Source organism: Ochotona princeps, chromosome 5, assembly GCF_030435755.1.
Source record: "Ochotona princeps isolate mOchPri1 chromosome 5, mOchPri1.hap1, whole genome shotgun sequence".
Taxonomy (NCBI): Eukaryota; Metazoa; Chordata; class Mammalia; order Lagomorpha; family Ochotonidae; genus Ochotona; species Ochotona princeps.
This window is the reverse complement of record NC_080836.1, coordinates 65,075,153-65,087,929: the sequence shown is the minus strand read 5'-3', so window position 1 is coordinate 65,087,929 and position 12,777 is coordinate 65,075,153. Positions and strand designations below refer to the sequence as shown.

Below are 12,777 nucleotides of genomic sequence, written 5' to 3'. Positions count from 1 at the left end.
CTCCGGACTCCTGGCTTCAGACTGGTTCGGCTCCAGCTATTGCATCCATTTGGGGAGTGACCCAGCAGATCTCTCTCTTTCTCTCTCCATCTCTCTCTTTCTCTCTCTCTCTCTCGCTCTTGCTCTTTTTCCCTCTCTCTCTTGCTCTTGCTCTCTCTCTCGCTTTGTCTCTCCATCCTTCTTTCTGTAATTGTCGTTCAAATACGAATAAAATACATCGGTCTGGAGCAGTAGCCTAGCAGCTAAAGCATTCGCCTTGCACGTGCTGAGAACCCATGTGGACACTGGTTCTAATCCCAGCAGTCCCACTTCCCATCCAGCTCCCTGTTTGTGGTCTGGGAAAGCAGTGGTCTGGACAGTCCAAAGCCTTGGGACTTTCCCCCAGAAGAGGCTCGGGGATCCAGGTTCTTGGCTTCAGATTGGCTCAGCTCTGGCTGTTATGGCTGCTTGGGGAGTGAACGAAAAGATAGAAGATCTTCCTTTGTCTCTCCTCCTCTCTGTGACTTTACAATAAAAATACAATAAACATTTAAAATCAATAAACATTTTAAAAATAAAATACATCCTTATTTTTTTTAAATTATACTTATGACAAAGTGAATAATTGGCGCATTTAGCTGTTGACTAAATACAGAGTGGTATAAGATGCGATGATTTCTATTAAACATGTTACTGAATTTATTTTAAGCAAATTACATAGACTTATGTAATGTGAAGTGGCAACTAAACAGTGAACCCCAAAAGAACTGCAGACAGATATCATGGAGGAAAGAGGTAGGCCAACAGATGGTGTGAGTTACAGCATCAGGCATTCACATCAAGTTCCTACAGTCTGCGAGCACGCGCATACCCCATATGTGACAACGAAATGACAAAAAGTTTTCATTGAGGTAAGTGCCACTCAATAAAACTGATGATCTCTACAAAGATTGTCAGCACAGCTTGGCTTTTCATCTTTGTTTATACAAAAAGAAAAAGATATTACTGTACTAACTTAGGCCAAAATTGGTTATGACAAGGATATAGATTCTTAGCACTTAGGAAAATTTGGAAGCAGGCCTGCAGCGGTCCTCTCATTGTAGAACAAAGGCATCACCTGCTTCTCACCTGCTTCTCACTCTTACTCTCCCCTCACTCTCCCTTCTAGCTCAGAGGTTAACAATTAACATTTTCTTCTGCTCAACTTTCCCTCTCAACTACCTGTCTACACATAGGCCTCGCACAAAGCCAGGAGGCCTCCAGACCTTCTTGGCTTGATATTTTAGTTCGGATTCTGCCATGTCCTAACTACTTTTTTCTGTTAATACACATGTCCAAGGAAAGAAATCTGGTTGGCTGAGCTTATCTTTACTTAACAGAGTCGATATATCGGCCAAAAGATTGGTCAGTGTCCCCTGCAGCATCAAGAACAAATATTTCCTCAGCAATTCAACAGTGCCAATGGTGGCAGAACAACAGAGAGCGGGCAATTAAGATTTTAGTTGCTAACACGTTGTGAAATGCAGCACATGGATGAGAAGGAAAAGTGCAAGGGGATGAGAGAGAAGGGGGCAAGAGGAACTAAGCATCTCTGCTCTGAATTCGGATGGGATACACGTGGTCCTCCCTTTTCCTGGATGTGTGGAGAACCTACAGCATCAGCCAGATGTGGGAGATTACACAACTTTTGTGTCACTCACTAATTATTTAACAGAAATTACAAAGCATTAAGAGGAAAGTTTATCCCTTTCACAGATACATGTCAAAGGGAGGAGAATGAAAAGTTGAAGGCAGACAGCCTGATAGAGAAAACAAACTGGAAGGTTTTCTAATCACATGACTCAGCTTTCAGTAAATTGTAGCATCTTGTGAAATTCCAAGTGATTTTAGTCTGATGTCTTCATAGTTCCACTGAGCTGAATTTACATATAGGGACCCACATCAAAGTAAGGCTAAGTGATATCTTTAAATATTTATATATTTCATATAATAATAATGATGATGAAAGTAGTAAAACAAGCAGCCTGCAGTAGTAGTCAACATTTTTTTCAAGATCTATTTCTTTTTATTGGAAAGGCAGATTTGCAGAGCAGAGACAGGAAAAGATTTTCTATGCGTTTTTCACTGCCCAAAGGGCTACTAGGGCCAAAGCTGAGCCAAGAGCTTCCTCTGGGTCTCCCAGGTCAGTGCAAGGTTCCAAGGACTGAGTTGTCATCCATTGCCTTCACTAGTAGGGAGCTGGATCAAAAGTGGCACAACTGGAAGATGAACTGGAGAAAATATGGGATGCCGGCGCTTGCAGTTGGAGAATTAGCCCACTGAGCCACAATACCACCACTCCTCCATCCGATAGCCAACAGTTACGTAGGTGTGCTCCACGTTGGGGATTGCTTGAATGTTTTCTATAGACATATTAGTACTTATTCCAAAACAAGGGTATTTGAATATCATCATTTAAGGATAAAGAAACTGAGGCAAAAAGGATTTAAATAACAGGTAAATATGCAAAGCTGACAAATAATAGACGTGGGGATCACAGACTGACATTCTGAAATTTATAAGACAGTATATTCTTTCTCTAATAAGAGACACTTCAGGTAGCCCTTAACTTTTTTTTTACCCTAATAAACTGAAGATGTGGATGAAATCATTTGAACAAATCAACTGAAAATGAATTCATTTATTGCCAATATTATGACATGTAATTTTTAAGAAAACTAAGGAAGAAAAGTGCTTCTGATGAGTTGGTTACAAAAAGAATTCCAAAAGTAAAAAATACAGGTATTAAAAATAATTCTAGAATAAGCTATTTCCTTTGTCTCTTTCCCCTACTTAAAAAAAAAAAAAAAAAAAAAAAAGGCCTTGGGAAAGTTTGGCGAAATTAGACAAAGTGAAGTCAGAGCTGCAGTGACCTCACAGGAAGCCCAGTTACTCCCGGCTGCCCAGGGCTCTGACACAGGCTGAGACTCCCTTTTGACCCAAATGACAAGAGCCACCGGGGCTGGATCATTGGCAAATTCTTACCTTTCCCCTTCACTGCTAATAAGATCAGATCGCGTTTCTTTGGAGTTTCCTCCACTCCCCGCCTCCGTGAGCTCTTTAAAACAGGAAGTAGAGAAGATAAATGTACTCTTCATCACCTGGAAAGGAAGACAAAACAGCTTCAACTCCGCTTTGAATAAAATCTTTCCACGAACTTTCTTCAGAGATTTTACTCGTGAGTACTTGGAACATGCTGGCTGGTGCTTGGGAAATGAGTTGTAGTTCTCTCTCTGTAGGGAAAGGCAGGCAAAGCTGAGGAGAGGAGGATCACTGTTTGCCTAAAATGAAAATCAGCCCTTCCCTGTGAATATGCAAGCTCACATTTCAATGCCAAATTGATTTCAGCATTTTGCATTAACTCCTCAAACATATGTGTATGCAGGACATGTGTGTGCTTTTAAGATCATGACGATTTTTCAAGTTGTTGATGAAATGTAGACTTTTATCACTTTAACACTGTAGTTGATTTTTTTTTTTTACTAATTATACCTGCTTAACTGAAATTTCTTTAAGGTTCAGTTTATCTTAAAATTGCATTTAGTAACATACACAGAGACTGTCAGCTTCATTGTGAAGAAACTTGCTAGACTGCCTTTAGTTGATTTTTAAAATGAAGTAAAAATACCATAAATCTTTTAATCTTTATATTTCATGCCAGCATTTACAAAATCTTTCTGGGATATATTCTAAGTCTCCAAAAAGGACATATTCTAAGATACTTAAATAAGAATATTTGTGATCCAGTCTACATATGTTCAATGACATAAAAATAGATTGCATACCCAAAATGGCATGTCCTTACTGGTTCTGAAATGACTAAACTTCAACACTGAAGGAAAGTACATAATATAACCATACTCAACCACAAAACTCAGAGGCATCTACTTTTTCATAGGAAAAGTTCGTTTGTGTAAAATAACTAGCAAAAAATGAGAGCTGAGAGGAGTGCCATGTGGAAGAACAGAATAGATAAGCCACAGCCACACTGTGACTCAGAGCTCTGGAAATTAGTCACAAAATGACTTTGTGCAATAGGAGATAACATGAATTTAGAGGCAGAACCCAAGGAGAAAGGGTCTGTATAAAAGGCATGGTATTTACATCAGAAGGACAAAGTTATGAAACACTGAGATACTTAAAAATTTTTGAGCCTAATCTTTAATTGAAAAAAGGAAAGATTATTTTGAATTCATCACTTTGGTGCATGATTATTTCATGGCATTTAATTAATATGTTTTCTACTTTTTAATGCATAGAAAGTTTCTGAAAACTTATTTTACTAGAAAATATGGCAATAAATTAACATGAAATAGTAGGGATAAATTGAAACTGAAGCTATAAACAGAAATAGAGATAATTAATGTAACAAAATAATACCTTAAAACCAAAATAAACTTTACATGCCTCCGGTTGGTCTGTCATGAAATCAAATTTGTCTTACATGTGGCCATGGAATCTAACTGGCAATTTTAATGAAGTGTATATGCCACTGTTTGGTTTTCCCTGTATTGTGCATGTACTGGACAAGTTTCTGTTTTAATTTGTTTTACTTCTCTTGAAGGTAGAGTCTAATATCTTTAAGGATTTGTGTGGTTTCCTATGATTAGTTCCAAAGTATTAGAATTGTGGCTGTCACTCAAATGAATTAGGCCATCAACTTGTGCTAGATGATCTGATTGTCCATAAACCTAAGCTTCGTGTTAATTTGGTAACTGTTTTGGCAAGACTTTTCCACTATAAGCATTAATGTTCAATTTTAAAATGATAACAAAAGGAATGAGAAAATGTTTGCTACAAGTTTGTTTTCCTAATTTACCTCTTCTTTAAGAATTAATTCCCTAGTTTCCATTCTTTATATAATTTAAGTATCAAAGGTCTACTGACAGAATGACATACTATTAAAGAAACCAGAGCAAACTCAAAAGGTCAATATATTTCCAGAATATCCCCAAAAATCTCAGCAATTACTAATCAGCTGTAATACTGGCTGATTAACTTAAGTGCCACAAGTTTTAAGACAAAATTTCAGCTGATATTTCTACCAAATAATAAGAGAAATATAAAACAATCATCCTTGTCCACAACTCCCCCAATAAAATCAGAAAGGAAGAGACAATATAGAAGGTGAAAAAATTATTCACAATAGGATTTTCCCCAAAAGTCTCACTTACTAGGTTAAATTAAACAAGTTGAATGGTAATGCAGATTAAACGAATTAATCCCATCACCAATTTAATCAGTTATGTAGACATGACCTGATAATTTTATTGTAATCTCATTCATCCATTACAGGAAAAAGGCTTTTCCAGTTAGCTGCCGTTTTTGTGTTTCATTTAACTCATTTGAGAAACTAGTTTTCAGGGATTGGTTCTTCAAAATAGAAAGTGTAACTTTCAATGCAGAAGTGTCAAAAGTAGATTCTGCTATCTTTTATGGAAATATAGAAACAAAATATCATTCTTAGTGTAGCCATGCAGATTTAGAGCAATCTGATTTCGACAAACTGGGTGTCTATTGTATTCTTTGTTTCAGATGTCAGATCTCACCAAAATAAGGGAAAAGTTTATGTTTTTCTAACAAGTTCTTTTCATCCTAGCCTCTACCTCATTTCTCTTTGATCCTCAGTAACTGCTTTCTTCTTATTGCCAATAAACTCCCGGGATGCAGCTTTCTGTATCCAGTCTCCTGTCTGCACTTTCCAAGGAGTGTGTGCTGCACAGAACCAGAGCCTAAGATTCCACTACCTAAAGGCTGAGGGCAATTCATCACTTGACCTTCCTTCCTTCTTTTCATATCCTACAAGTAGCCAGAAACACCAGGTCCTTATCAAATCTACTGTTTTCAACACTGTTCACGCCTTCCTTTGGAATCCTTTGTTCTCTCTTAGGTGGAAAAAATAAATTTCAAAAACAAACAAAAGAGTACCATTAACAATAAAGAAATCCTAATGCTGCAACAATTCTGTCCCAGTTGTTCCATCCAGTGGACAACACATCTCCAGAAACACTTAGAATTATTATAAGGAATTCTTCCATTATACAATGATTGAATAAATACCATAGTCTATCTACTTGCAGTGAACTGTTTCAACATCGGGAATATGAAAATATCTACCAATAAAAAGCTGATAAAAACGAATAGAATTTTTATTACTAAATGTTATGTGACTATTTCTACCCATGCCCTAAGTCTTATACTAATGACACTACGTAAGAGTTAATTACCCCTCATTTTACAGGACTTTAAAGTAGAACAAATCTAAGAAATCTGATGTCTCCAAAATGATAGTAATGTTTTTGGATAAATGATGAATATTTGCTTTATCAGCACTGAGTTTCTCTTTGAACAGTGAAAAATAATTTCTGTCAATATATTTTTTAATAAATGCAATTATGGCCACTAGGTTGTACATTTTAAAATAATTAAAATGCTGAACTTCATGGTATCCCTATTCTAATTTTAATTACATCAGAATCACAATGCATATTTTATATGGTTTGAATATTGAGACATGCTTTGTGGCCCTGAATATTTTCTAAATTAGAAAATACCCTGCATGCACTTTGAGCATGTGTATTATACTTTTGTGAAAATGAAATATATAAATGTCAATTATATCAAGTTCATTCAGATCAAATCTTTATACTTCTATGAAATCTATTTGCATCATTTTTATTTAGCATTGGAAGTTTGCTGTTAATATCTCTGTGATTGATTGATTACCTTATTTTCCAGTTTTGCAGTGTTTTCATTTACCATTTGTGTTACATTTATTTTTTAATATTTGAAAAAGATTATTTTTATTGGAAAGACAGATCAGATTTTAAGAAAGGGGAGACAGAGAGAAAGATCAGTAGCCAGGAGCTTTTTCCAGGTCTCCCACACAGGTACAGGAGCCCGAGGTCTTATGTCATCCTCTACTGCTTCCCCAAGCCACAGCAGGAAGCTCCACAGGCAGTGGAGCAGCTGGGACACAAACTGGCATCAATATGTGATCCCATCACCTCCATTGAGAGGAGTTAGCCACTGAGCCATCACATTGCATCTCATGTGATATTTAATATGCTGAGGTTTTCATTGTTACCACATTGCTGCCATTTTAATATAATGGCTTTGTCATCTCATAACTTCTTTTTAGGTTTTCTTTTGGACTGAATATTATACAAATTATCATTCTATCTACTTTATTTACTTATTTGCTGTAATCCTATAGTTTAATTTAGTGATTGCTTTGGAGTTTAGATTAGTCATCTGTGATTTATCCTCATTTATATTCAAGTGATATCAAGCCATTTTATAGTATAGAAAACTTGAAACAACAAAGTTAATTTATTTTTCAAACTGGTGAGTAGTAAATTTTATTTTTATGTGCATTTTTATTACTTAAGATTTATTTACTTTGAAAATCAGAGTTATAGACAGAGAGGGGGATAGACAGAAAAATCTGCCATCCACTGCTTATTTAAAGAAAAAGTACATTTTCCATGCTCTACTTTATAGCTCAATGTTTTCAGCTAGTCAACAAAGATTACCAGACACTTTACAGCCTTTCTTGACCCGTGTCCGACATCCCATTTTTTCTCCGGGCTAGTGACTTCTCTTGAGTCTCAGTATTATATGGCTTTAGATTCTTTCCTTAGATATTATCACTTCCTCATTCAGAAAACAGAAACTGCTGGAGGGCAGCTTCAGGGTCGCTTTATTGGTAAAAGGTAAACGGTTAAACATACCATGGCTGGTTGTCCAGAGATGGTCTTCAAGAATGTATATGGAAGAGATATCCCTACATACAGATTAGCAAGCCAGAGGGAGCTACAGCTCTCCCAGAAGCTTACATATCAACATAAAAGATGCATCTGAGAAATGCTTAACTTATCTATGGAAAAAGGGTAGTAGTTCGGTTCAAAGGAGTGTTCAGCACTTTTGTTCCCCAAGAAAACAAGATAGGTGTAGGAGATAAGATATTCTATGGATAAATACATGCCTTGAGAAGAACAGGCTATCTTTTACACAACCAAAATCCTTTTCAGTTATATCACAAAATTTAAAGAAGTAATATTCAAAGCTAGAAGTAACTATATGCTCTTTTTGCATATCGGATTCTTTGTAAGACACAAAAGTGTACAATGTGATACATTTTAAACACTTATAAGTCAATCTAAGAAGATTTCTAGTAGCTTATAAAAAATCAAATCTGATCTACATTCTCACGTATTACAATGAAAGTGAGCATTGAACAAAAAAATCTGTACTTTGATTATATGCTTACATCTTAGATAACATTTTTATAAGGTGGGAAAAAGAACAATGGCAATTTAAACTAACTGCTCTGTGTAAAAAATGCAAAATACTGAGCATTTACTAGGAGGAAAAAGGGGAAAAAAGAATTACTGATTGGACGCTGTGGATAAAAGAAAGTGAGTGGCAGCAATTGTCTGTCCTTTACCGGACCATTGTTCTCATGCTTTTAGTTGTCCAGCCATTTCACTGCTTCATGGACGCTGCTCAACTGCAACCTACTCACGGTCCCTGAAGGAACATGACTCAGCTGCCTCGTGTTCCTTGCTTCACAGGATGATTCAAAGATTGAACTCAAGGTGTCATCCAAGCAGATGGACATAGTCACCACCAAGCTGCAGTTCCAACCTTGAACCAAGTCTCATCCCAGGGGATTTGTTTTTAAAGCTTTCATTTGCTTACACTTTGAATAGTAGGAACTCTGGTCTACACAATGAACTCATTTAATGTGTTTATTCTTGAAGGAAATGCTCCTGTTTTAAAACCATACATCACAGCTCCACGTGTGAGAGGGAAACACATTTTTTTCTCTTTTTCTTTAAGCAGTGAAATTGTCATACTGTAAAATACAGATAAGCCTTGTGTTTGACTCATGAGCTCATAATAAGTAATCCTCCAGAAAATTATGACTTCCTGTAACAAGGGTCAAATCTTAAAGAAGCTTCCCACTAAAACAGCCAATCGTCTAGTAAACAAGATTACAGTCAGTTCAGTCTGCAGTGAAGAGGAAAGGGGAGAGTTTGAATTTCATTGTTACTTGTAAGTCACTATTTTCATATTATTTGGTTCATCAAGTACCAAATAATTTGGTTCAGTCTGCCAGTTTCTTTCATCTACGTATACTTCCGAAGCACACTGTGAAGATTTCATTCTTCTAGGCAAAAGAAAGATCCTTTAGGCATTGTTTAAATGTAAAAAGTTTTAATAACAAAGTTCTGGCTTGGGCTTTAGATAATTAATTTAATATTCTTATTCATTAAGCACCCTTCAATCTAAAAGTATTTTTTAAATGATGAATAGCTTGCTAGTTGACGAAAAACAGAAGACAGAGTTTATCTTTGGCCACTGAAAAAGGGGGAAAAACAGCAGAAGTGGCTTCAATAATGAGGTCATTTATGATCCCACATCATTCAAGAATAAAGTGGGATGCCTCGAGACTGGTAATTGGAGCCTCTGAGTTCCTTAGATATTCTTATTGTCATCATTCACCACACATTATTTTTATTTCAAGGTTGTTCTCAGTATTACAAGATGGCTGCTTCAGCCCCAGGCATTGCATGCAAATGGGACACGTGAAAGGGCTTATCATGATTCTTCCTTGTACCTGTGTTGAGAGCAAAAATCATTTTCATTTTCATGTCTCACCCTTGCAAGACAACATGCTTTCCCTATTCTCATGTTGGACAGAGGCTTATTATGTAGAAATACCTAAATCAATCACTGGAAAAGAAATTAAATCATTCCTATTTATGTAGACCAATAATGATTTATTACTGAGATCTGGATTTATGAATGAGTTAAGGAGTCTGCCAATTATGCCAAGGGTCAGAAAACGGTTGTTTCATTAGCAAACAAGACGACCAAAGCAACAGCACAAAGTTTAAGTAAATGACAAAAATACAAGTGCTTGTCTTTCCGAATTTTCTCCATAAATATGAGTTTCTGTTGATTTAAAAAAAATACACATATATTTTTGTACACAGTTTTTTAAATTTATGGTCCTCTGACTTTTCTCACATAACCTTCCAGTCACTACCACTGCCAATTTAACCTTCTGTAATAGAACATCTGGAACACAGAAGAGCTTCTATATCAATTAATTGTATAATGTTGGAAATCCAAATTGGTTACAACTTTCATTTTCTCTATTAAATGAAACATGAACGTGCATTTAGTCATCTACGTTCGTTGTTATTATCACTATTATTGTTTTACAAAGCAACTCTGAATACTTTGGGGTGTATCCCATTGGAACATAAAATCACTAGGAAGAGGTAAACTCCCCCTGCCCATGAGTGACCCAGGAGGAGACAGGCTACCTGAAGAAAAGCAAACAGGCTCAGGGCAAAGGCCCGGGATCTGAGAGCAGAACTGGAGGGAGTGGGAACAAAGGGGAAAGGCTCCAGGCACACAGGCCAGGGGAAAGAGGCCTGACCGCCTGGGTGCCACCTTCTCACTTCCGCAGGCACACGGGCAATGGGAAAGAGGCTGACCACCTGGGTCCCACCTGCTTTTCAGTTCTGCTTCTGCTGCATGGTCTCAGAGTCATGCTGCTTTGCTTCCCGCAGCTGAGGGTTAGGCTGGTTACCACTGGTCACAGCGAAGGGAGCTGCTCCGGCCGCCTGGGGGCGCCATCTCTTCCTTTCTGAGGTTACAGGCACCCTTATCCACATATCTGAACAAAGAATGTTCTCGTGTATAACAAAATATTAGTTGTTTATTAAGTAATAAGCCATTTCTTTATTTTTTCTTACTGGCGCGTGTCAGATTTCCTCTCATTTGATGGCCATTTCCTCTGTCGTTTCCCCATTCTTGCTCGTTAAAGGTCCCTTCCCAGATATCTGCCACAATCTTCATGCTCAGCTCACAGAGTCACTATGTGAAGTGTTTATTTATATTTCCAAAAGCACTTTGGAGCATGCTCCCTATGGCATGTTTTAGGATTGCATGTTAAATAAATATCTATTTTTTCAGAGAATCAGAGTAACAGAAGGAATGGAGAAGAAGAGGAGGTAGGAGAGAGATAGGGGAGAGGATAAGCCAGAGAGCTTTCATACATTGGTGCCCTCCCCAAGAGCTCACAACAGCCGGCCTGAAACCAGGCTGAAGCCTGGAGCCAGGAACTCTGTCATGGTCTTCCTGCATGGGTGGCAGGAACTCCAAGCACTTGTGCCATTTTCCATTGCCTTCTCCAATGCATTAGCAGGTAAAGCATGTTAGCAACAGAAACAGCGGCTTAATGTGCTGTGCCACAACATTGGCCGAATGGAGAAACTGTGATAATTCATTGTGGATTCTTACATTGTTATCTCTACTAGAAATTGCTATACTGAGCCTCCAATTTCAGGGCTCCTCTGGAAAGTTCACAAATATTCCCAGATGTTCCATCATCCTCACCTTGAACTCATCACCTTTCTGAGGCACGTCTTTCTCTTGATCTCCTCACCTCAAAGTCTGGAATGGCACATGGATCCCTTTGTCTAAGGCAAAAGTTTATACTTGCCCTTGATCCCTTGTGTTCCCTAACCTATCAACATTTAATCACAAAATTCTCTTCAGTTTTCATTTTAGTTTTTCCATAAATCAGGCCACATAGCAGAGATAGGAATAAATTAAATCTATTTAATTTAAAGTCTATTATAATTCTAGAAATTATATTAAAAGTTCAATATGCCATAGATACTTTAGAATGAACAATTAAATTGATAATTGTGAAAATTATTTATAATCAAATGATTAAAAATACACAAGGAAATAATTTGTGAGTACAGGTATTACTCTGTTATTGATAGTTTGAAACAAACTGGACATTGTATCAAGACAGGTGCCTGTAAAACACATCTTGGTCCATGAGTTGTGATAGCGCATAATTCAATCAGATACATTAAAACACTCATAGAATGGATTTTGGAAGGACCATTGGAATTCCTTGAAAAGCTGTGTAGTGTTTTAGAGGTTCCACAATCAATGTGAGTTAAGACTCTAACATGTAAACCACTGAGATCATTGCTGGGCAGCCCCAGCGGTGAACTCTCATGGTTTGACTTCATGTCTGACTCTGCACCGCACATCTCCCTGCAGCTCAGTAATTGACCTAAGTCTGTACGCTTCTCCCCACCCGTTTGCAAAGTACATGCTGGTCTGACTTCCATTACTATCCACTCAGTAGCACTCATGGAGCGGATTTAAAGTACAGAACATGAGCAATATTTGGGGTTGGAGGGAAGAGGAAGGAATAAATAATTAGTAAACAATTATAATCTTCTCTAATACAATATCAACACAACTGAGGTCTATTATAGAGCCATAAAGTTTCAAATCACTTTTGCCTGATTGTTTTAAACTTTTCCAGGATCTTTTTATTTTTTAAAATATCTATTGAAAAGATAGTGTGACAGAGACAAAGAGATCTTCTAGCTACTGGTTCACTCCCTAAATGATCACAATGGTTAGACTGAGCCACACAGAAGGCAGGAGCCCAGAGCTCCAGTGAGTCACTCATATGGGTGGCAAGTACTCACCCAGGCCCAAGTATTCAGACTGTCCTCCGCTGGTTTCCCCAGCACATTAGCAGGGGGCTTGAATGGAAACAGAGAAGGTGGAATTTGAACCAGCACTCTAATATGAGATGTTAGTATTGCAAGTGGTGGCATAATATGCTTTATCACAACTCTGTCTTCTGTTTTTAATTTTTGAAAGCAAAAACCAAACTTTTTTTTCTTTTACTGGTTTTTAATT

The 12,777-nt window shown here is 37.3% G+C and overlaps 1 protein-coding gene across 2 annotated transcripts in view; it reads left to right on the top strand.

Moving 5' to 3' along the window:
• Nucleotides 1-2,802: 2,802 nt before the first annotated feature.
• Nucleotides 2,803-12,777, top strand: part of TFPI (tissue factor pathway inhibitor) — a 56,110-nt gene continuing 46,135 nt past the window's right edge. Inside the window, exon 1 of one of the 2 annotated variants that reach the window (XM_058664707.1) lies at nucleotides 2,803-3,196. In XM_058664707.1, the coding sequence (XP_058520690.1) occupies nucleotides 2,962-3,196 (235 nt within the window). In that variant the 5' untranslated portion in view covers nucleotides 2,803-2,961. The remainder of the gene's footprint in view (nucleotides 3,197-12,777) is intronic. The other variant, XM_004576987.3, reaches the window with a different exon arrangement.